The sequence below is a fragment of the Periplaneta americana genome, chromosome 17, assembly GCF_040183065.1.
Source record: "Periplaneta americana isolate PAMFEO1 chromosome 17, P.americana_PAMFEO1_priV1, whole genome shotgun sequence".
Taxonomy (NCBI): domain Eukaryota; kingdom Metazoa; phylum Arthropoda; class Insecta; order Blattodea; family Blattidae; genus Periplaneta; species Periplaneta americana.
This window is the reverse complement of record NC_091133.1, coordinates 6,539,290-6,564,893: the sequence shown is the minus strand read 5'-3', so window position 1 is coordinate 6,564,893 and position 25,604 is coordinate 6,539,290. Positions and strand designations below refer to the sequence as shown.

The 25,604-nt window shown below is 37.7% G+C and overlaps 1 protein-coding gene across 9 annotated transcripts in view; it reads right to left on the bottom strand.

The window, feature by feature from the left end:
* Nucleotides 1-25,604, bottom strand: part of LOC138693125 (zinc finger protein 235-like) — a 60,127-nt gene that overhangs the window by 19,716 nt on the left and 14,807 nt on the right. For 6 of the 9 annotated variants that reach the window (XM_069816773.1, XM_069816778.1, XM_069816771.1 and 3 more), the window contains 3 exons: nt 24,182-24,270; nt 14,628-14,747; nt 3,224-3,306 (listed from right to left, as the gene is read on the bottom strand). In XM_069816773.1, the coding sequence (XP_069672874.1) occupies nt 3,224-3,306; nt 14,628-14,747; nt 24,182-24,270 (292 nt within the window). The remainder of the gene's footprint in view (nt 1-3,223; nt 3,307-14,627; nt 14,748-24,181; nt 24,271-25,604) is intronic. The other 3 variants (XM_069816774.1, XM_069816777.1, XM_069816780.1) reach the window with 2 other exon arrangements.

The window sequence follows — 25,604 nt, the reverse complement described above, 5'->3', positions numbered from 1 at the left end:
AGGGCCACACAATACGACAGTGTTTACCGTCCAATGCTTCAATGGTTTCGAGTCTCTGTCTATTGGTGTACATATATTTAATTCGATCACCTTCTTCGTCAAGAAGTAATACAGTCACAATTTTTTCCTTATTTAAAGCCATCTTTAGCAACTTGTAAATCTGAAGTTCATTGTTAACAGCTGGAGACAATCGACATTAATCTACGATGTCCTCGATCGACTGATTGTCGTTTCTTAGAAATCGATTATTTTCTACAGCAAAGACGGCGATGTTCGCTGTAAAGGAAACACCTCAGCTGACGTTCATTCAGTGGATTGTCAGCACTGTATGTTCGGCAATCATCGCCATAGTGGAACCATAGCATAACGGAGTGAACATCTTATCAGTCACTGTCAAAAAGGGCTGGGCAAAATACTGACATCCAAGTATTTCAAATACAAAATACTTAAAAAAAATTAACCAAAATACATTTGTATTTCAAGTACTCAAAATACATTTGTATTTCAAATACTCGATACAATATATGGGCCTAAAGAAATAAGAATATTACTGTACTGAAAATCGAAAATATTATATTAACATTAAAATTATTTTTACCTCGAAGTTTTATATAAACATTGTAACTGAACATTCTTCCTTTTTCCAGTCATGAATGAAATTATGCTACATATGAATAATTACTGTACTGCTCTCTTTCAAAACAACCAGTTCCTCAAATGTTCATAAGATAAGGATGCCCTTGCTTGTGAATGAATAAATCCTGCAAAACAGAACAGTCTTTCTACAGAGGAATAAAAACTTGTATTACATTTATAAAAGCTTGTTTCACTGTTGGTAATTCTCTAGAGTGCACAGGGTTATCCTTTGCCATTGAAGAATTGTATGAGCTCATACTCCACAGCAGACAAGTTCTTTTCTTTTTGCTTTCCAAAGTCTGTTTTACTTGAGTTGAAAACATAAAAATTGTTTTCATCATCTGAACTGACCAAAGATGTAGCAGACAACTGCTCAGATGATTTTACACACATATTCTGTATCCTCTTCTTATCATTTAGTGAGGCAATGTCAGGTAGCCATCTCGTCTTCAATGATGGGTGGAGCAAGCTGCCAAAACAGCTCAATTTTCTTCTGGGATCAGATCAAACATCACTTTAAATCTTGATGAAAGTGAACTTATTAGGATTGGAGTTACTTGGAATAGATGGCGTAGATTACTAGGCAACAGAATATGTAATCTGTTTTTAAGGGAAATTAATGTGGACAAAAGTTGGCCGTAACAGCATGTCTTCTCATTTTGCATTAAATTAAGGGCTACGGCAATGGATTTCAGAACTGCACAATGTTCTTCAAGGTACTGAAACTCAACATCTTTGAAGGTTGGCAATCCCAGTTTTTCACATATACTGTTTATATCATGTTTGAATTGCAATATTTGAGAGATTGAGTCATAAAGAGAATACCATCGAGTTGGGCAAGGAAACTTTAATGAATATTTCAAGACATGTGATATAATTTCTGAGTATTTGAATCTACTAGACGCATTCCATAAAGCTAAAAATTTCGCTAGTGTTGGGTGATGGATCCTTGATGCTATTGGAGATTTCTTTATGGCATTAAGGAGATCAGTTGTGGAAAAAAAAAAAAAAAAAAAAAAAAAAAACTAAGTGAAAGGCTAGCATAACTGATATGGGTAGGCAAATAAGACAAGAGTTCATTCTTCAAATCCAAATCCAAATCCAAAACTTGAAGAATAACAAGAATAAAAAAGTATTTTGAGTATTTGAAATACAAAATACATCAATTTTATCTATTTAAATACAAAATACAAAATACTTTCGAAAATCCTTACAAATTAAAAAATACAAAGTACAAATGTATTTGAAATACTGCCCAGCCCAGCTGTCAAATAGATATCTCGTGATAAAACTCCAAGCAACTCTGTAACATCAGGAATCGCAAAATATGCATGCACAATTTTTTTAATTAATATTATGACGTGCTCGATGTAGTACAGTAGAGCATAAGATACCCTCATATCTAATATAACAACACAATAATTATTTCTGTATCAGAAAAAACTGCTAAATATAGGGATAAAAAATAGTGTTTTAAAGCAGTTAAATAATAAATTGTGTTATCTAGTGCTGTGCGTTTGACACTGAAGCCATTAGCAATACCTTGTAACAAGGATGTTTCTACTTCAGTTCCTGCACAGACTTCTACGTGTTGTTCGTACATTTCTTCACTGCTATGGTTATATTACAGACAAAGAAGATTGCTATGGTTTGCTGATGTGGTAAGGGGAGTCCAGATTTGAAAAAGTAGAAAGAAAAAATATATATACGAGGAAAGGGTAAGTAGAAGCAGTATGGCAAAGTACCGATGTTCAACAAATGAAGCTTAATGATGGAAATATATAAGTAAGGAAATCGAAGAGCGGGTTGGCATTCCAATCACTTCAACGTTCTTGAATTAGTCTGGGATACTGGACAAGCAGGAGCAGCAATAGTGGTAGCAGAAGTAATGCTGTTAATAGTAGTGGTAGTGTCAGCAACAGTAAAAGTTTTAATTGTAATATATCCTATGTCCTTCCAACATCAAAATATGTCGAGTCTTTCGAGTAGCAATAATTGGGTACATAATTATACCCATCTCTTGCATCTCACTGAGGTTCTGGCTGATATGTACATCTATTATCAGGCAGTACAACTCAGAGGAAGAACAACTGTATGTATGCATCTGCAGTCTGATTAGTGTAACATGTAGCTAATCAGTGACGTATGCAATGGAGGGGGAAAGGTACTGGCTGCCTTACTTCATTATTTTCTGGGCAGTTACCTTATAAGTGGTGTCTTATTGGTATCACTTGTGAGGTTCAGACCTGTCTTCAGACAGTTGACTAACCATCAACAACCCATCTTTATGCAGTAGAGTGTCAAATCGCCACTACAAATTTCTAGGCTTTTATCTAAAATATACAACACTCTACCCAGCACTGGCTTCATAACATCCTCCTTTTATGATTTCTGTGGTCTACCTTTTCTGTGTCGCCATGGTGCTTCCCATTCATACATGGTGCTCGGCCTTGTTTTCTTACTAATTCTTAGCGTACGGTATGGATAAACAGTCCCATGTAGTAACAAAATAATTTATGGCACTTGTGACAATTTTAATAAAGTGATGAATAAAATAACAATGTGAAGACTAGCACATCACACTCACCTATTACTTAAAATCTCATTCTCCTCTGTTGTAACTTCCTGTTTCAGCTCGTCCTTTACTGTGTCCAAGTCACACAACTCCCCCTAAAAATGAAAAGCGAGTAAAATATAAACATGGCGCTAGTTCACATCAAGAATGCATCGAAGACAAACAATAAACAAAATAAATGTTAGTTAGTTAGTGGGGTTTAAAAGGGGCACGTCAGCTACTATGGCTATTTGTTCCCTTATCTAAAATCATTCACTAAACATGAACATAATACAATAACCAGAATGCTTAAAAGAACTACAAAGCGTTGTCACGGTTAAAACGAGGCAAACAAATGCAGTTTCAACAAGGTGAAGCATAAAAACCATAAAAGTGAGAAGTTCTCAGACCGTAAGTAGTATTTAGAAAGAAACAACAAAACAATAAAACAAATGCCACCAGTAATAAATTGTCTGGAGCATTTATAAAATGCACGGATGTAAAAGGTCTGAATGTCAAATATGTTAAAATCATATACTAAAAAACGTAACCTCCGGATGTAAAGAGTCCAGAGGATAAGTAAAACGGGTCATTAAAAAACTACATCACCTTGTCAAGTCCTGTATCCAATAAAAATCTCAGAACTGCACTTGTACAATTAATATCATTTCCAAGAGTGTCACATACAGTCGGCTGAATTCCATACTGCTGATGGGCACGGTCGTATTTTCGACACTGTAATAAAAAATGTTCCACGGTCAGTGGGACATGGCATAGATCACACTCCGGCTGAGGCTCGCCACATTGGAAATGGCCATGCGTCAGATGACAGTGGCCAATCCTCAATTGGGTGAGTAAAACTTCGTGTTGTGACGCTCTTGTGGACGAATCCCAAACGCGAACAGTATTCTTTATTCTTCGTAATTTATTTCCCTCTTGTGCAGATCATTCGCCTTCCCATTGCCACCACAACATATGTTTCAAATAATTTTTAATATCTTGCCACCTCTCACGCCAATACACCTCAGATCCATTTATAGCACCGTCCCTTGCTGCAGCATCCGCTGCCTCGTTTCCAGGAATGCCAACATGACCTGGAGTCCACACTACTCCAGTCTCATAGTCAGAGGTTAGAAGAGTGTGCAAAAGTTCCTGGGTTCTCAACACAAGCGGATCATCAGATTTCAGACGCTGCAGGGACTCAAAGGCGCTTAGAGAGTCAGAGCAGATAAGGAATCTGCCCCGGGGTTGCCTAATTAAAAACAATAAAACTCTATAAAAAGCATATAATTCTGCGGTAAAAACACTGGTGTACTGGCTCAATTTATATTTAAATATCTGTCCATTCGCAATAAAGGAACAACCAACACAATCATTTACTTGGGATTCGTCAGTAAAAATTAATGAATAATTTGGATACTGTGATAAAAGTTCACTAAAACGAAGTCTATAAACAAAAGCTGGTGTAAAATTTTTAAAACATCGGCTCAGACTTACGTCAGACATGGGACGTCGCATAGTCCACGGTGGAGTGGTGGTGTACTTCAGTGTGCGAACTGTTGGCAAGTGGATGTCGAGCTCGGACAGCAGTTCACGAAACCGCACACCTGCTGGACGAAGTCTCCGTGGTTTTTCACTGTATCGGCCGTAAAGAGAGCCTGTATTGCGAAGCCGGGAAACCATTACTGTATCGGCGACGTAATTTATTGTTGTGCTCAGGGTGTGAGTGAAGCTTAACAGCATACGAGCACAACAATAAATTACGTCGCCGATACAGTAATGGTTCCCCGGCTTCGCAATACAGGCTCTCTATCTGACTCGTTCGGAAGGCCCCTGTAGTGAGTCGTATCCTATGATGATGAATAGTGTCTAAGAGACGTAACTTGGATTTACTTGCTGAGCCATAGATAAAACAGCCATAATCCAGCTTTGACCGGATAAGAGCACGATAAAGTCGTAAAAGCACTAATTGGTCTGCACCTCAGCGAACCCCTGACAAAAGGCGTAAAATGTTTAACGATTTTTCACAACGCCTTCTCAGATCACGTACATGCGCCTCCCACGTTAATTTATAATCAAAGATAAGGTCCAAAAACCTCGCAGTGTCTGTATAATCTAACTCCACTCTATTAAGACGCAGTTCAGGATGTGGATGGAGTCCACAATGGTTGTAGAAGTGGACACACTGCGTCTTTTGCGTGGAGAATTTAAAACCATTGCGAACAGACCACTCTCATAGCACGTTGATGACCAGTTGCAACTGTCGACTGATGGATGGAAGGTATCGGGAGCTGTAAAATAAACTGAAGTTATCAACGTACAACAGAGAAGATACTCGGTCACCCACACAATGGGCAATAGTGGTCTTAAGAGACTGTCTTCTCTGTGATCCTTATTCTGGTCCTTGTCCTTGTTGTGGTCCTTGGAACAACTTCTGTTGTATAAGTTGTGGTACACCGTAACTAATATAAATGTTGATAACAAATACAAAACTATCTATCTAACAATTCTTGTTGTATTTGTCATGGTACTTATCATGGTTTGGGTCCTTATGGTGAATCTTTCGTAGTCGTGAACCATATCGTAGTCGTTATTGTAATCCCTGTCGTGATACTTTCCATTGTCCATGTCGTCATCATTATTGTAGTCCTTGTCTTTGTCGTGATTCTTATCGTAATCTTGTTGCCCTTGCTGTGATCCTAATCATGGTCCTTGTTGTATTTGTCATGGTTCTAATCGTGGCCTTGGTGTTTGTCGTAATGCTTGTCATGGTCCTTGTGTCCATGTCGTAGTCCTGATTGTTATCTGTATCGCGATGCATGTCCTCATCCGTACTAGGGTCGTTGTTATTCTTGTCTTTGTGTTTGTCCGTGTCGTAGTCCTATAATGGTCGTTGTTTCTTTATCGTAATAATTATCGTGATCATTATAGTTGCCCAAGCCATGGTGTATTATTGCGATCACTCTCTTGGTGCATGTCGTGGTCCACGCCATGATATTTATTGTGGTCCTTGTCCTTATCGAAGTCTTTATAGTGGTCTTTTATGTCTTTGTCATGGTCTTTATCGTGGTCACTGTTTTCTCTCTTGTGGCTATTCTCTTTGTTGGAGTCCATATCACAGTGCTTGTTTCCATTGTAATGGCCTTTTCCGATCTTGTTTTTGTAATGGTCCCTATCGTGGCCTTGGTGCTTGTCGTGATTCTTATAGTTGTCCCTGTCTTTGTCCATGACCTAGTTGTCTCTAGTATGGTCCTTACAATGATAATTGTTGCCTTTGTCATGTTTTTTAACATTAACATTGTTGTTTTTGTCGTGGTCCTAGTTGTCATCGTTCTTTCTGTCTTTGTCATGGTTCTTACCTTCGTCCATGTCAGACTACTTACATTGGTCCTTGTTGTCACTGGCATAGTCCTTATCATGATCCTCATTCTCTTTGTCATGTTTTTTTTTCGTGATCACTGTTGTCTTTGTCGTGGTCTTTGTAATAGCTCTTACCTTTCTCCTTGTCTTTGTCACTGTCTTGGTCCTTATCGTAGTCAGTGTTGCGGCCCTTAAAATGGTTCATGTTATGGTTCTTACCATCCTGAACCTTGTGGTGCGTGTCGTCGACCATGTCGTGATCCTTATCGTAGTCCTCGTCTTCATCCTTATCGTGATTCTTATAGTGGTCTGTATTCTCCTTCGCATAGCCCTTATCGCTGCCTTGGTCTTTATGAACCATATCGTAGTGTGTGTCAGAGTCTTATCATGATCCTTATCGTAGTGTTTGTCGTGGCTCATGTCGTGATCCTTATCGTGGTCCTTGTCTTTGTTTTGTTGTCATGTTTCTTAACATGTTCTTGTCTTTGACGAAGTCCTTATGGTGATTATTCCGTGGTCCATATCATGGTCCTTATCGTGATCATTGCCGTAGATCTTATAATGATCCTTGTTGTCTTTGCCATGGTCCTTATCTTTGTCATGTTTGATGAAAGAGTGATAGAACGGAGAAAAACTCTCTCCGGCGCCGGGATTTGAACCTGGGTTTTCAGCTCTATGTGCTGATGCTTTATCCACTAAGCCACGCCGGATACAACCCCGACGCAGGTTAGAATCGTCTCAGATTAAGCTCCATCTCTTGGGTTCCCTCTAGTGGCCGCCCTCTGCACTACGTCATAGATGTCTATGAACCCAGGACCGAAGTCCATACATGTGTTGAGGTGCACTCGAGAGAGTGACTGGTTGGCCGGGATCCGACGGTATAGGCGCCGTCTTAAATCACAAAGTGATTTATTACGCATATCATATATATTTTGATGTACCGAAGTACATATGATATTTCCATGCAGATATTCTGCGTCATCATATGATGAAAGAGTGATGGAACAGAGAAAAATTCTCTCCGGCGCCGGGATTTGAACCCGGGTTTTCAGCTCTACGTGCTGATGCTTTATCCACTAAGCCACGCCGGATACAACCCCGACGCCGGTTAGAATCGTCTCAGATTAAGCTCCATCTCTTGGGTTCCCTCTAGTGGCCGCCCTCTGCACTACGTCATAGATGTCTATGAACGCAGGACCGAAGTCCATACATGTGTTGAGGTGCACTCGAGTGAGTGACTGGTTGGCCGGGATCCGACGGTATAGGCGCCGTCTTGTATCCGGCGTGGCTTAGTGGATAAAGCATCAGCACGTAGACCTGAAAACCCGGGTTCAAATCCCGGCGCCGGAGAGAATTTTTCTCCGTTCCATCACTCTTTCATCATATGATGACGCAGAATATCTGCATGGAAATATCATATGTACTTCGGTACATCAAAATATATATGACATGGCGTGATAAATCACTTTGTGATTTAAGACGGCGCCTATATCGTCGGATCCCGGCCAACCAGTCACTCACTCGAGTGCACCTCAACACATGTATGGACTTCGGTCCTGCGTTCATAGACATCTATGACGTAGTGCAGAGGGCGGCCACTAGAGGGAACCCAAGAGATGGAGCTTAATCTGAGACGATTCTAACCGGCGTCGGGGTTGTATCTGGCGTGGCTTAGTGGATAAAGCATCAGCACGTAGAGCTGAAAACCCGGGTTCAAATCCCGGCGCCGGAGAGAATTTTTCTCCGTTCCATCACTCTTTCATCATATGATGACGCAGAATATCTGCATGGAAATATCATATGTACTTCGGTACATCAAAAATATATTTGTCATGTTTGTTATCGTAATCCTTGTCTTTGTTGTGGTCCTTATTGTGGTAAGTGTTGTCTTTGTTATGATCCTTATTGTGGTCTTGGTCCTTACCATGGTTCATGTCGTGACACTTATTATGAACCTTGTCCTTATCGTGGTCTATTGCGTAATTATTATCGTGGCCCTTGTCTTTATCCATATCACGACCAGGAAGGGGGTATAGATTCGTTACAACTCAGTGCGAAAGTCTTCTAGCCTCTTCGTCACATTAATAAGTCGCGCTGGTGTCATGTGAATTCGCTTCGTTGTTGAGTGTTAATTTAATCAAAAGTACATGCATATGTGTTAGATATTAATTTTGTATAAAATGGCGCGTATTGAGAAAACTATGAGGTCATTATTTGTAGAATTAAAAGAGAAACTGTTTTGAAATGGAATGTATGAAACAAAATGTGCTTAAAAAGATAGGAGATAGACATCACATTTACATATTAAAATAGCGGATAGAAGAAGACAAAATAGAAATGTTCAATATTCATGATATATAGAATATTCTTGGCTAACAGGGTGCTCTGAGACAAATAAGTTATATTGCTATAAATCTATTCTGTTTGGGGGTGAAAATGAGTGGTCATCATCTTCTTGTGGGGTCTGTGTCACAAACAATTTTGAAATAAAAGTCGAAAAACAACTGCTGTAAAATAGATAAACAAATTTCTTCACTCTACCCAGTATTGACATCTTAGCTTCGCCACTGCCCATTACCAGACACGAGAAGAATGGTGAATGACGAAGAAACAAAGGTTTGATGTGTCATTATTTAATCTTCAAAAAGCAAGCAACAATACAACGTTCAGAATTCGCAAATCAAGCGATTACACATCTTTCTGTTCCTGCGTATATCTATACATCGTATCTACGAATGATTAAACAAGCGTAAAAAATATAAAAACAGTTATAGAAAGATTAAGGAAAGATTGCAATGTTTATACAAAAAACAAATGCGTATTGCATTGACAGGGAACCAGAGAGAGCTTTGAAGCTTGTCACAAAGTAATTACGAACTGAAATTGAAATGATGTCTCCTGGCACTGAGACCTTTCCATTATATTTCATCCAACAATGTAAGTGTTGAAATTCAATTGTCTGAAATGTAAAACTGATTTGAAATATCTGTAACTGTACAATATGAAGAATATCTCTAAAGAAGCAAATAATTAATTAATAGTATTCCACAAATACTGATACATCTTGTAAGATAGAGGACACTGTGGTTGTTAAAGTTACACAGCGATGGCAAAACATAGAACATTTTAAGATTCCAGCAAAAAAAAAAAAAAAAAGACAACAAAATTTAAAAAAACGTTTCTATTACGGTAACTCCCTCTACATATAAAAAGTTAAGTATTAAAATGTAATTTATTTCGAAATAGAATAATAAAATTACAACTAAAATGCAGAATATACTGAAAATAATATATATATAATTATGATACTGAGAATATTAAGTCCTCTATCAATATGTAAATATCATTGCAGGCGAGCTGTATAGATAAGGACTCTGTTATTCATTCATAGTATCCATTCATAGTGTTATGCCTAAGGCCAGGCTTTTCACTGCAAACCCAGCATTCTTCAGTCCTTCCTATTTTCTGCCTTCATCTTAGTCTCCACATATGATCCATATATCTTAATGTCCCCTATCATTTGATATCTTCTTCTGTCCCTAACTCTTCTCTCGTTCACCATTCCTTCCACTGTATCCTTCAGAAAGCAGTTTCTTCTCAGCCAGTGACTCATCCAATTCCTTTTCCTCTTCCTGCTCAGTTTCAGCATAATTTTTTCTTCATCACTCTTTCCAACACAGCTTCGTTTCTTATTATGTCTGTTCACTTCTCCATATGCACATTTCAAATGCGTCTAGTCCTTCTCTTCACTTCGTCGTAATGTCCATGTTTCTGCTCATAATGCTACACTCCACACAAAGCACTTCACTAATTTCTTCCTTAGGTCTTTCACCACAGGTCCGCAGAAGATGCTCCTTTTCCCCTTAAAAACTTCCTTTGCCATTGCTATCCTCCTTTTGTTCCTGGCAGCGGCTCATGTTACTGTTAATAGTACACCCCATGTATTTGAAGCTGTCCACTTGCTCTACTACTTCATTTAAAATTCGCAAGTTTATATTCTTTACTTTTCTTCCTATGATGGTGTCTGAAATGACCAGAACTAAGGTAAGGTATTGGGAGAAGATGAGCCAGCACAAAACATGAGCTAAACTCGCCTCAGATTTTCTATCTTTGGGTCATTTCATGTGAATTCATCCAGGCCATGTCACCCACTGTATCCAATTTTGCTGAGACTTTTCATATGTGTTACATACCTCAGTAAATGGTTTCCTTTAAAATTCTATTGAAATCCGTGAAGTCGTTGAAGCAGAAAAATAATATTGTTATGAATGTAGTCACATCAGTTGAAATAATTACAAATAACGCCACAGTGTCCAATGTGGTCACTGGATTTTTTAAACATTTTTCTAACTCTGAGTAGCCAGACTTCCAGCCTGCCACACAGACGCCAGACTGGGTTCGAGTCCCAGTTACATGAAAAATAGATAGTGACACTTGTGGCAGACAAGATAGCGGTTTGGGCTTTTCTCGGAGCTCTCCCCATATTAGGCATTTACATAATTTTGTCACCATTTCTCCATTTCGTCATTATCCCATAGCATTCCCTAATTCCTGGCTGACAGTGAACAGAGGGGGCTGGCCTAGGGATAAGGGGAGTTGCCTCCTCGAAACAGGGTATGCAGCAAACCTTAGTGTAGTCAGCCGGTATGAGTTTGGGAATGCTCTTAGGTTGAGGGTTAGCGCAATAGATCATAACAGGTCGCAGTACTGGGCCATAGTGTCCCCCTCCCGTAAATCCAATTGAAATTCAATGTAACGTTTGTCCAGATGGTTGACGTGTCTCAGTAATTTTTCTTAGCATGCAAATTACCAGGGCACACTGTGTTGTTCCTATATTTCACCACACAGGGGGTCATATAAGCTTTCTCAATATTTGTGAATACCATCTCCATGTATAACATCCAACATGACTTTCCTATATTCACCACACAGGGAGATCATATAAGCTTTCTCAGTATTTGTGAATACCATCTCCATGTATAACATCCACCATGACTTTCCTATATTCACCACACAGGGAGATCATATAAGCTTTCTCAGTATTTGTGAATACCATCTTCATGCATAACATCCAACATGACTTTCCTACATTCACCACACAGAGGGATTATATAAGCTTTCTAAGTATTTGTGAATACCATCTCCATGTATAACATCCAACATGACTATCCTATATTCACCACACAGAGGGATCATATAAGCTTCCTCAGTATTTGTGAATACCATCTCCATGTATAACATCCAACATGACTTTCCTATATTCACCACACAGGGGGTCATATAAGCTTCGTCAGTATTTGTGAATACCATCTCCATGTATAACATCCAACATGACTTTCCTATATTCACCACACAGGGGGATTACATAAGCTTTCTCAGTATTTGTAAATACCATCTCCACATATAACATCCAACATGACTTTCCTATATTCACCATACAGGGAGATCATAAAAGCTTTCTCAATATTTGTGAATACCATCTCCATGTGTAACATCCAACATGACTTTCCTATATTCACCACACAGGGAAATCACATAAGCTTTCTCAGTATTTGTGAATACCATCTCCATGTATAACATCCAACATGACTATCCTATATTCACCAGACAGATCACATAAGCTTTCTCAGTATTTGTGAATACCATCTCCATGTATAACATCCAACATGACTTTCCTATATTCACCACACAGGGAGATCACATAAGTTTTCTCAATATTTGTGAATACCATCTCCATGTATAACATCCAACATGACTTTCCTATATTCACCACACAGGGAGATCATATAAGCTTTCTCAGTATTTGTAAATACCATCTCTGTGTATAACATCCAACATGACTTTCCTGTACGAATACTACACAGCAAGACTCAAAGTCTATCTTATCCAATAGCAAGGAAAACTACAATGTAAGACATTCCTCTATCAGCATCAGAAGCCTGTACTGCCACCAAGACTTCATTTCACCCTATTTTCAATTATTTTAAACTACAAATAAAATTATGAGAAGATAAATTTCAATGCTTGGCACACATCTTTAAACAGTTTTTTGTGAAGAAACGTACAAAAATTAAATAAATCACTTTAACAACTATTCTATTGATTAGTTATATGAAACAATTAGGAATTAAATATAATTATAAAAATTATGGGGACACCCAGGTTTAAACCAGGGACTACTCAACAAATGAGCTATACTACCTCCTGCTATTATTATGATAATGTTTCACTAATACAATGAGAGGGAAAACGGCACTAGAGAAGATGGGGGGAATTATTTTTATAGCCCACCAGCACGGACAAACAGCTATCAGAAATAGATATTGAAAGTAATTACTTTTTGTTGGTAGGTTGCTACACTCGACCTGTGTCCTTGTTTCGCAAAGATAAAATGCAACTTTCAGAACTTGTATCGCAAATAACTATTGTGATGAAAACATATCTTCCTGCACTTCTCACAAACCTTGTATATGCTAAATGTGTAAACCTAAATCTAGCCTTTAATTCTGTGGAAAGACCATATACAGTAGATTATTAATCATTAGGAGATATTCAAGACAGTAATAGATTCGTTCCAACAACAGTTGGGAACCATCCGTAACTATCGTGAGCATGCGCAGTACAGAAAAAGTGTTCCAACACACTCCAAAACAGTTCTGAACCAGAAACTTGTATTATTGCCGTGCTCTCATGGTTAACGTGTCGGCATCATAAAATAAAGTGCGGTGTGCTTTTAAAACATAATTTTTCCGACCGATTGTTGCTCTGTAGGTTTCACTCTAAGCGTCACGTTGTCACATCTACTTCCTCGATAAGAATAAGCACTATTTTGTTATATTGTTAAATGGCTATTATTTATTATTATTATTAATATTATTATTATTATTATTATTATTATTATTATTATTATATACAAGTATGTTGACATTCTTAACTCTTAATGTTCGTCCTCAGCACAAGACATTGCAACCTCGGTTTTAGTCCACGTGGACTAGACAAGTAGATGTCATTTAATAATGGAAGCAGCTTATTGGTTGCAATATTGAAATTGAGGCGAGTGATTGGAGCGGCGACATAAGAAATTTAAAACAATAATGCAATTAAATTTCAAAGACCTGTCGAATGTTAACCATGAGAGGGCGGCGATAATACTGCAGTCGAGCATTCCAAGAAACTTTTGACACAAGTCTGGAATGGTCAAAAATAGTTAGCGGATTGAGGTAAGTACTGATGAGTACATCTCTCACACATGGACATAGGCTCACCAACGTCTTCCACGAGATTTAGATGGAAAGTGACAGTGCAGACGAATAATAAAACTAGAGATGTAGTTTAAATTTTTGCCAGAAACAAAGAGAATGAAAATTATATGGGTATTGAAATAGTTAATTACAATTTCAATAGGCAATTTTGATTAAATGTATAATAACATACATAATTTAATAATTAGAAAATAACTATTTCTAGATGTGAGTCCCCCAGTACACGACACTGAATTAGCAGAATTCTTGCCTTCCATATTTTTTGTTATCTTTTTATAGAAAATTATCGAAATTATATTTTCTGCAATTTGAATTATCTGCGAAACGATAATAATTAAGCATCCCATTCTTTTGCAAAGATGATCAAAGTTATAGCATCTCTGGATTTAGTACATGATCCGAAAAAGTGTTCCAACATCATCCAGTTGTGTTTCAATCCCATAGCAGTTATCCAACCAGCGCATGCGCATAAGGTGATCCATGGCTCGTACATGAATTGATACATGAACTGCATGTTGGAACGAACCTAGTATTAGGCCTTCACGTTATTTAGCAAGATCTCAAACTCTGGCAAAAATAACTGTGTTATCATTAAAAGAATTTTCTTCAAAATTTAAGAGCCATATCGCAATTCTAATTTAGGCAATTCTGCAAAAAGAAATAAGTAATAAATAGCATGCAGACAGTTTTTCTGTCCCCACTGTAAACCAAAATTCGCTCTAACCATAGCTGTACAGAGAAGGTTTTCTGTGACGAACAGAACACAAGCTAAAGATCAGAAAGAAGATCCAGGACATCCAATGAGCTCCACTCACCTCGGGAAAATTATCTGGTAATATGATTTCTTCAAATTTTATCTCTGATGTGTGATCATAGCTCTCGTCGACGCATTCTTCCTTTATCCTAGTCACCTGCAGATTCAATAAATTCCCTTCCTGCAGAACAAAGAGGAATAATGAATGAGTGACATATTATGTACAATGTGACAGAAGCTGATCACAAGTGTTACAGGTTGCACTCTGGGTCTGCATACCAGTGCTTCAACACTACTTGTAGCACAGACAAGAAATTATGGAAATAATGAAGGAAAATGGAGAACTGATATTAAAAGTTGCATATGTCGCAGGAAAGGTTAAACATCTGTGAGATTTAATAAATTACAGCCAAATCTGTAATCGCGTTCAATTCATATTATAAAATACTTTCTATAGAGTTTCTGTAATGTTTTATTATTCAATCTGGCACTCAGCACTACCCCAAAAGTAAATTCATATATTAAATTCGGAGAAAATAATTCCAAGTGTTATTAGCGCTCAAATACAGTGCAAGTAATATGAGTAATTTGTGTCACCACATTTAATCGAGCTGCAGTGCATTTCATGATAAATTAAGGCACAAGCATCTCTGAGTGATGCCTTCAACTCTTCACCGTTTTTGCCAGTAGGGAAGATAGATCCTATCACCACGGCATGGCGCATCCTATCCTTCGAGGAGGTGGAAATATTCAAATATCTTGGAGCAACAGTAACAAACATAAATGACACTCGGGAGGAAATTAAACGCAGAATAAATATAGGAAATGCCTGTTATTATTCGGTTGAGAAGCTTTTGTCATCTAGTCTTCTGTCAAAAAATCTGAAAGTTAGAATTTATAAAACAGTTATATAACCAGTTGTTCTGTATGGTTGTGGAACTTGGACTCTCACTTAGAGAGAGGAACAGAGATTAAGGGTGTTTGAGAATAAGGTTCTTAGGAAAATATTTGGGGCTAAGAGGGATGAAGTTACAGGAGAATGGAGAACACAACACAGAGCTGCAGGCATTGTATACTTCATCTGACATAATTAGGACCATAAAATCCAGACGTTTGAGATGGGCAGGACATGTAGCACGTATGGGCGAATCCAGAAATGCATATAGAGTGTTAGTTGGGAGGCCGGAGGGCAAAAGACCTTTGGGGAGGCCGAGACGTAGATGGGAAGATAATATTAAAATGGATTTGAGGGAGATAGGATATGATGGTAGAGACTGGATTAATCTTGCTCAGGATAGGGACCAATGGCGGGCTTATGTGAAGGCGGCAATGAACCTCCGTGTTCCTTAAAAGCCAGTAAGTATGTAAGTAAGTAAGTAAGTAAGTAAGGGAAGGTAGATAATGTTTTTATAAATCCCAATGAAAGTGGCGACATACCAAAGAATTTACGCAACAATCCAGAGTATCTCTGTGCGTGTAACATTCTATCTATTACAAGCATCATAATTTCGGAATTCGAGAATGAAGGACATTGCATATACACACTACTTTTTATAACATCAAAAAGATATTCTTTACATCAGTATAAGTGTCTTGGAAACAGTTGTTCGGCATTGCATCCTGTGACTGTGGATGCTATTTAAAATGGTGTCAGTTGTTAATGTTGAAGCTGGAGAAGGACATTCCACAACCGGTTTTTTACATTTTCATAATGATGTGACATCATACCTTGCCGAGTGCTTATGGCAGCATTGCATCAGGCAGAACAGTCCTTAGAAATGACATTGAAGATCTTCCGATCTCACGCCACTGTAATTCCTTCCACAGCATTTATGAAGAACATCTAGTTACCCCTGTGCTAGCAATACCGGAGAAGTTGAAAATTTGGGTTTTTACACAGTACCACAGATGTAAACTCATCCATTTTAGAGATTAAGAAATTGATCAAATGAGGAAGAAAAAAAAAGGATGTCAACTCCTGAATCTATTACCAACAGCTGATGTCGAGGACTATAAACTTAATGCTTAGTACGCTATGCATATGTTTAAAGAAAAGCGCGGGTACTGTAAAAATAATTTACAGTGGCTATCATTAACAATCACTGACGATCTCTCTTCCGCAAGAAGAGAAATATAAAAATATAAATATATAACACTGTCGTGACTTATGAAACAATCCTTCGGTTGGCGTTTTTTTTATTCTAACACCTTCGCCATTATTTCAAATCTAATCCCGCCCTTTCATTTAAACTCAATTTAGATGTCAAAACATGCTTCAACAAGACATTAACATGATAATGATTATTATCAGCTGCATTTAAACAGCAGAAACATGTCGTCCACACCTGTGGAGTAATGGTCAGCGCGTCTGGCTGCGAAACCAGGTGGCCCAGGTTCGAATCCCGGTCGGGGCAAGTTACCTGGTTGATGTTTTTTCCGGGGTTTTCCCTCAACCCAATACGAGCGAAAGTTGGGTAACTTTCGGTGCTGGACCCCGGACTCATTTCACCGGCATTATCACCTTCATGTCATTCGGACGCTAAATAACCTAGATGTTGATACAGCGTCGTAAAATAACACAATAAAAAACAGAAGCATGTCGCTAAATCATATACAGTTTATCTAGAATATGTCATAATGGATGGGACTAAAGAAATGATGTCGCAATAAAAACTGTCACTATAAAGAAAAGTTAAATAAGTAAATATATTATATACATTCAAAGAGAAAATATATTCACGACATTACCTTGCTAATATTCAATTCCTCTCACTGCTTCAACTGCAAATCTAAAGTAATGTTCTTCAGAGGCATTGAACCAAAGAAGTCTAAGGCCTTAGGCCCGGTTGCAGAAACGCAAATCAAATCAGTCCCTGATCGCCAATCAGTTGATGTCTGATTTATTTGATTGTTCATTGCGTTGCACAAAAGTGAATCTTCAATCAACTTCTCTCAATTTACTAATTGCTGATTTGAGAAAGAAATACATTTGACAACAGCGCTATTTAGCAACCATAGCCAATTTGATGCTCTTTAAAAGTTTCGAAACGAATGCATCAAGTGGGCGGTGACTAGGAAAACAAGTGAATGTTCAAGTGAATGCTTTTCTGTTTTCTTGCTTTTTTGTAGAAAGGAAACAGGCGGATTCTATTTGTATATAAACTACAATATAGTGAAACAAAAATGAAGCAAAAAAAAAAAAAAAAAACGTGAGGGAGCTTCTGTTTGGGATTTGCTAGGGGAGTCGACAAGAAATTGGAATATGCATAGCCTCCATAACCCAAAATAATTTCATTTCCCATCTCTCTGTTTACAAATGGAGCTCGTAACCTACTCATTAAAAATATTGTGTTGTCATGTGTAGAACCCTGCCAACGGGCTACAACATTCCAGAATTTCGATGATGGTGTAGACTACATACTACCTGTATATTCACAGAAAAGAAACCTTTTCTATTTCGATAAAGTTCGGTATCATTTCAACCAGGTGATTGGATGGTGATGTGAGCAATCTATACAACCAATATTAGGCTACTCTTGGAAATCCTGACATGGCTGAAAATTCTCTCTGGATTTCAAATCGTTCCCTGTTTGAAGTTTGGGGATTTATGAGAGCCTGCCATAACAAAGCAATTTCATACATAACATTCCTAATTACTCGGCAAATAGTTGATTTGTGGACCCTAACAAGATAACCCAAGACCACCTGAAAAATTCCAACAGCATAAAATTTCAGCATTATTAGAACTTGGTTCATAGGAGAAAGTGGAAGGTTTCGATTTGTCTGTCTGCATATATTTGTTTCAATTTTTGAAAGTAACAAAACACACGAATCCTTACTTAACCTAAATCTTTGCTCAAATTTTCTGTCATTATACATAAAAACAATTCATGTCTATGACGGAAACGCCTTCTTCTTAATAATATTTTTTTCATTCTAAAATTTCTTCATCACAAGAATCCATTATGTCGAAAACAATATTGTTACGTTATAATTATTTACTATATACATTACAGTAACTGCATTATGAACAGAACAACATAAATAGCCTACTTGATCGATGATCAGTGACTTAACCAGCAAAAATCTGTTGATCAAATCTGATGGAAGACTGATCTCCGATCAAACACTGATTGTTCTTTCTGCAACAGAAATACAACTGATGGCCAATCAAACTCTCCTTGATTGCTAATCATATTTTGATCGGTGTTTCTGCAACCGGGCCTAAGACAATAAATAACATATCGAATGAGTAAGTTCATCATTTCAACAAGATATGATGCCAGGCATCATATCTTGGAGAAATAGATATCTATGGAAAAATAGGAAAATTTAGCATGATGATTGTCACAATAAGAACACCGCAATGAAACATTACAAAGTAATGGCAATAACAATATGCCTATATAGAAGTGAAATTTGGACAAAGACACAGAAAGACAGATCAAGGTTGCAAGTAGAAGAGATGAGACAATATTATATGAGTTTTATTAATCCAGAATCAATTATTTGTAGTTCCATGTCTCATATACTGGTATTGTAATATACACTACCGGCCAAAAGTTTTCGATCTGCTATGAAAACAACTATATACTTTATTTCAATGTACAAACACATCGGAAAAACTAAATAGACCAACAAAATAAATATTTTCTCTCTCTAGCATTATGATATGATAGAATATTCAAAATGAAATCCCTGTTTTAACCATAAATCCATAGTTATAATAGGTGATCTAAAACTTTTGATGGGTAGTGTATGATAATTTTTTTTCCGAGCATCTCATTTCACTTCAACAATAGCCAATTAAAACCATTGTTCAATAGTCTGGATTAGTCTGGCGTGACGAGCACAACTGAGTAGACGAATTCTCTAGTCTTTACCTACTTGATGGAACATGCAAGTAATTCTGAAATGCTGGAAATGTTAAGTTTCAGGACAATGTGGCATACCCAAATGCCTAATTCTGATGGGGTTGTACATCACTAAATAGAAGAACGAACACTAAAATTGGAAAATTATTAAATATTAATAACCTCAATGACACAGATGATGAATACACGAACTCCTGAGTATAGCATGTGGAATGAATGCTTGAAGATCCAATCCCTAGAAGACCAGAAGGAAGAAGGGAACAAGAATAGCTGAAGAAACATCGGTGTGACCAGCCATTTCAGATGTAACAGACCGACAGCGTTAATATTCGTACTAAAGAAGAAGAAGAAGAAGAACAAACACTCATTTTGTTGATCATAATAACCTTTATAATATCGAATTTATGTCAACTTGTCCATCGAAAGGAAGTAATATAAAGAAAAGGCGTTTCAGAATGAGATGGCTAAAGTAATCACAAAAAATTAATTTCAGTTTGCTATGAAGGTCATATACAGTAAGCTGTAAGTGCCCATTCACATGCATTTGACAGCAATGCAAGCAGCATACAGTACTAAGTACCAGTCTGGTTCCTTTGGGGAGACATAACAATTATATCAGGACTGCTACAGAATTAATACATGGGAGTCTTCTATCATAGTTTTTAAAAATAAAAGAAGTCATACTGTCATTCAGAAATGAGTGAATAAAGAAGACGTCATTTACTGCTAGGCAACTAGCGAATGTGTTGTAGTTCGCAAAATTTGAAAGTGTAACATCAGTTCAACATCGTTTTAACCATCATCATCATGTTCGAAGAGCTCTGAATTATTATAAGTATATAAGGTTGTTGTTTTTGTCAACTGTCCGAAGACAGGTCTGAACCTCACAAGTGATACCAATAAAGCACCACTTATGAGGCAACTAGGCCAGGTTATATATGGTACCAAAATTCTGAAGAAAAGTGGCTCTACTGACATGCCATGCTCTGGTGACCATAGACTTGTTCCAAAACCAAACATAATGTTACCGTTGGCATAACAGAAAGTCCCAGGAAGAGTTTTATACAACTGTCTGCAGAAATAGCTATGCTATACACAACTTCTCAACGTTACCTGAAACTTTACATCTACCACATGCAACATGTTCACACATTACGATATGTGGATCTCCAGCAACGGATCACATTTACATCACATTCCACAGCTGCCACTGGAAAACAACAAAGGCACACAGTTCCAGCAGGATGAAACATCACCTCAGAGAATAGTAGTAATAGTAGAGTTTAAAAAGGACGCGTCAGCTACTATGGCTATTTGCGCCCTTATCTAAAATTCTTCATAAAAAAAAGACAAAAATAATATAATAATCAGAGTGCTAAAAGCACTAAAACGCGTTGTCACGGTAAAACGAGGTACACAAATGCAGTGTCACAAGGTCATTTGTAAAGAATCATAAAAGGGACCAGTTCTACGACTCTAGGTAGTATTCAAAACGAACCAATAAAATAATAAACCTATCTCGTCATCCGACAAGCTGTCCAGAGCATCTGTGTGTACCACTCCCTGCGTGGTATTCAGCGAGGAGTGTCTTTCTACCTTTATAGGGTAAGAACCCAGCAACTTCGCCTTCAGCAGCGTATTACTTTGTTTGGGAGACAATGTCTCAACCAGTAAGCTGCCATCGCGAAGTCTAGTTGCGTTCTTGACATTACCCACAAGATCGTCGAATGCGCGTCTCACATAGAATGGGCTAATGTTCTTCATTGTTTTTTTCTGTTCCGTCTAATGTCATACTAATAAATTTCAGAGGCGGCATTTTTACATTTATTTTTGCACTGTCTGCATCCATAGCAACATTGGTTTCCTGACCACCAGTCGCTGTACTTTGTTCCTGTTCTTGTTTTCTTTGTATTGAAGACGGAGAGGAAGAGCGTGTAGAGGCCATTTTGGAACTGGCTCCCCTAGCCCTACTGAACCGTCCAGGACTATCCAGCTGCCACAACCCGACACGTAAAAAGCTCGCCCGACCATCATAAGCCGAATAATCCGAGACCACAAAGCTATAGAGGACTTGTGGTTGATTACATCGTGTAACCCTTTCGTCAGTGGTAACACGTCGGAGCGATATATCCGTCCTGGTGAGCAGAGTCAGTCACCGGGACGTCTAAATCTCCCTAGGCCCACATTGGAGCTCTACGTGAATGTACATGACTATTGGTCCGAGCTCCGCACCTAGACTTGCATATAGGGGCAGTGTGAAGGGTCCACTATTGCTTCATTGCTGAGCGCCCTGTCTGGCCACACAATTCGGAAGTCGCGCTCGAAACTGTGGGGCAGGACCACGGAGATAGGAAAAATCCCAGCTGGTGAGACAGGATTATAAGCCTAAGAACCTTGGCCTAACAATAGATATAAGAACTTGAAGGGGAAGAAGACTGAAGCCTCATCAGGCATCGTTAACAAATCCCGTCATGGTGGCGGACGTGGCAAAAACTAACAGCGGGGATGGAGAGGTGGAAATGGCTGTGATGATGTGGTGAGCATTCCGCATGCAATGGTCGCTGGCAGAGAGAAATATAGTGATGAAACAGACGAGAGAACGAAAAAGGGCGGTTGGTGATAAGACGAAAAATGGCAGAAAAAAAAAAGCACGAGAGCCACCATTGCATCCCACCCTCACCAAATTCGAGGAACCCACCTCTACCAGACCTCACAAAGGAAAGAAAGCTCGTGAATAATATTCAACATCAAACAGTGAAGTCATGCTGGTCAATAACATGGCGTCCAAGTTCTCCAGACCTGACGGCAACCAATATCTTTGATTGGCGTTTTGTGCTATGTGTATGCACAGCGAACTAGGAATATTGATTATCTCAAAACAAAGATTGTCTCAGCTTTTGCAAAACCTTCCCCTGAGATGTTGCATCTCACCTGTAAGTCTTATGATATGAACTGTGTTGTGTATGCAATGGTGACACATTGAGATCTAGTGTGGACAAAACTTCTATCCTTCTGGAATATATTTATAGATTACTCGGAAATAAATTGCAACATTTACCACGTCCCAGTGTTTTTCTTTTCTGTTGTCCCAAACAAATCACACCCTATATAACATACATTAAAATATAGAACAGGTTACCAATTAGTATGGTTTATAAAAGAATGTTTCGTTTGAAGCTTATTAAAGCTCAGTTTAAATCAGAGTATCTGACCAACTCTCAAAATATTATGTCTAATACAAGAATGCAACTTGTGACATAACGGTGAACAGCACAAGCAGCTGTTGCTTGACATTTGTTAATAAAGGCCTACTTCACTCTGTTGACCGTAATTAGAAGATGTATAGTTATTGTGTTAAAGTTTACAGTGTTATGCATTTCGAACACAGAAAGGAGATACCTAACAGTTATTTTTATACATCTTGATTACACAACTTTCTTGTGTTAAATATTAACGTACCTTGTTAACATGTTTCGACCTATTTTCGGTCATCTTCGGAACTGCTCGTTGTTGGTCTTGGAGCCTCTTGTTTCTTGTGTGGGTGCGTTCGTAGTGTAGAGTCAAAGAGTGTATGTGTTTTGAAATTGAATTGTGTGTTGAGAATATCGTTGGGGTGTGTTTTCGTGTGTCTGTATATTTCATATTGTTCTAGTGTGTTGAGTTTCTGGCTTTTTGGTTGGATGTGCAGTATTTCCATGTTTATGTTGATGTCTCTGTAGGTGTGGTTGGCATTTGTGATGTGTTCTGCATATGTGGAGGTGTTTTGTAATTTTATTATGGCTGTGATGTGTTCTTTGTAACGTGTTTGAAATGATCTGCCTGTCTGTCCTATGTAGAAGTTGTTGCAGGTGTTACATTTGAGTTTTTATACGCCTTTATAGTTGTATTTGTTTGTTTGTGTTGTTTGTATCTTGAGATGTTTTTGTAGAGTGTTATTTGTTCTGTATGCGATGTTGTAGTTTAATTTCTTGAATGAGGTTGCAATTTTATGTATGTTTTTGTTTTCGTATGTTAGTATGATGTATTTTTTGTGTTCTTGTGTTTGTGTTGTATACTTCTGTTTTTTGTGGTTTTGTTTTGTCTTACGTCTTATGTTGTCTATTATGTTGGGGCTGTATCCGTTTTCTTGTGCTATGTATTTGATTGTGTTTAGTTCTTCGTTGTAATAGAGACTACTCAACATACCAATGAACTCACAGGATTACAACGAAGAACTAAACACAATCAAATACATAGCACAAGAAAACGGATACAACCACACAGGCGTATACAAACTCAAATGTAACACCTGCAACAACTTCTACATAGGACAGACAGGCAGATCATTTCAAACACGTTACAAAGAACACATCACAGCCATAATAAAATTACAAAACACCTCCACATATGCAGAACACATTACAAATGCCAACCACACCTACAGAGACATCAACACAGACATGAAAATACTGCACATCCAACCAAAAAGCCAGAAACTCAACACACTAGAACAATATGAAATATACAGACACACGAAAACACACCCCAACGATATTTTCAACACACAACTCAATTTCAAAACACATACACTCTTTGACTCTACACTACGAACGCACCCACACAGGAAACAAGAGGCTTCAAGACCAACAACGACCAGTTCCGAAGATGATCGAAAATAGGTCGAAACATGTTAACAAGGTACGTTAATATTTAACACAAGAAAGTTGTTATCATACATATTCCGAAGTTATTTTTAATTTACCTCTGATAAGGGCTTCTTATCTTCTATATCACTTGGTTGTATCTGCAATGGGTTGATGTCGGGTTCCTTCTTTATCACATCCATCTCAACTGAAAGAGAAATTTACAAGAATTAACACTGATCTGAAGGTTAAAGATGCTGGGAAACGCTTATGAGTGGCTGTAACATATTTTGCTGAATATTCCGAAATTCTTATGAAGAAAGTCACTACTGTATACAGAAATATGAAGGGTACACGGGAATAACGGTCAAGGTCCATTTTAGAAAGTTTCGAGAAAAACGAATTTTAAAGTTTAAGCACTGAATACTTTGTTATGTGTGTATTTAATAGAAATTGACGTAGTGGAATGTCAAGAACGATGATTTCTTATTACTAGCTAGACCACATGATAGTACTTCCTTTCCACTATAAGATAGCATTATTAACTCAATTTCGATTTTTGGTGGACCTTGATCGTTTTTCCCGTGTACCCTTCATATAGGATAGCTTTCTATCAGCGGGTAAGTCCTTATATTAATAATTGGATTACGCAAAATCCTCATGTACAAAATGAGATCCCATTTCTCTTTAGAGGCAGAGGCAGAGACAGAGATAGAGAGAGAGGAGCGGAAAGAGAAAGAGAGAGATAGTGAGTGTGTGTGTGTGTGTGTCTTTTTGCGCATGTGTCACTAAATAAACAGTACTCTTCCTCAGAATAAGTCACTCATATTTGTAATCAACGAGGGTGAATACAAGTATACTTTCATAACAATACTTTAACTATTATCCACTTTCACACATAATCTCATTAGCTTCTTAAGAATTCATGTTTTTGTTAAGTGTATTTATACATGCATCAAATCTGTGGTCATATCGCGTCTTCAGGATCTGTGGGTATATCAGTAGACCGCTATTACTATTGTTGATCTGTGTAAGCAGGACTACAGTTTTCCCGCCTACATAATTATGGAGCAATAATAAGTGTTTTCTACTAATTCGGCAACACTAGCACACAAAATTTGTTTAAAATAAATGAAAAGTTGAAACTAGCGCTCATGTAGTCTCGGTGATTTCGGAAGTGAAAATCGTTGAATTTATAATGGATTTTTTTTTTCTTTTGCGGAGATGCAGTTGACTGTACAGACGTGGACAAATTATTAACAAAATTGACGATTTTTATGATATTTTGTTTACAAAATTTGACTTTTCAATTTAGACTACAGTTGACAATTTTGGGTATATCCATCATTACAGTAGAGAGAAATATGCAAAAATGTCAACTGTAGTTTAAATTGAGGAGTCAAGTTTTGTAAAAATATATAATAAAAATCTTCAATTTTGCTAATAATTTGTAAATTAGCAAAAATGTCAACTGCATTGAAGAGTCAAATTTTGTAAAAATATAAAACAAAAATCTTCAGTTTTGCTAATAATTTGGAAATA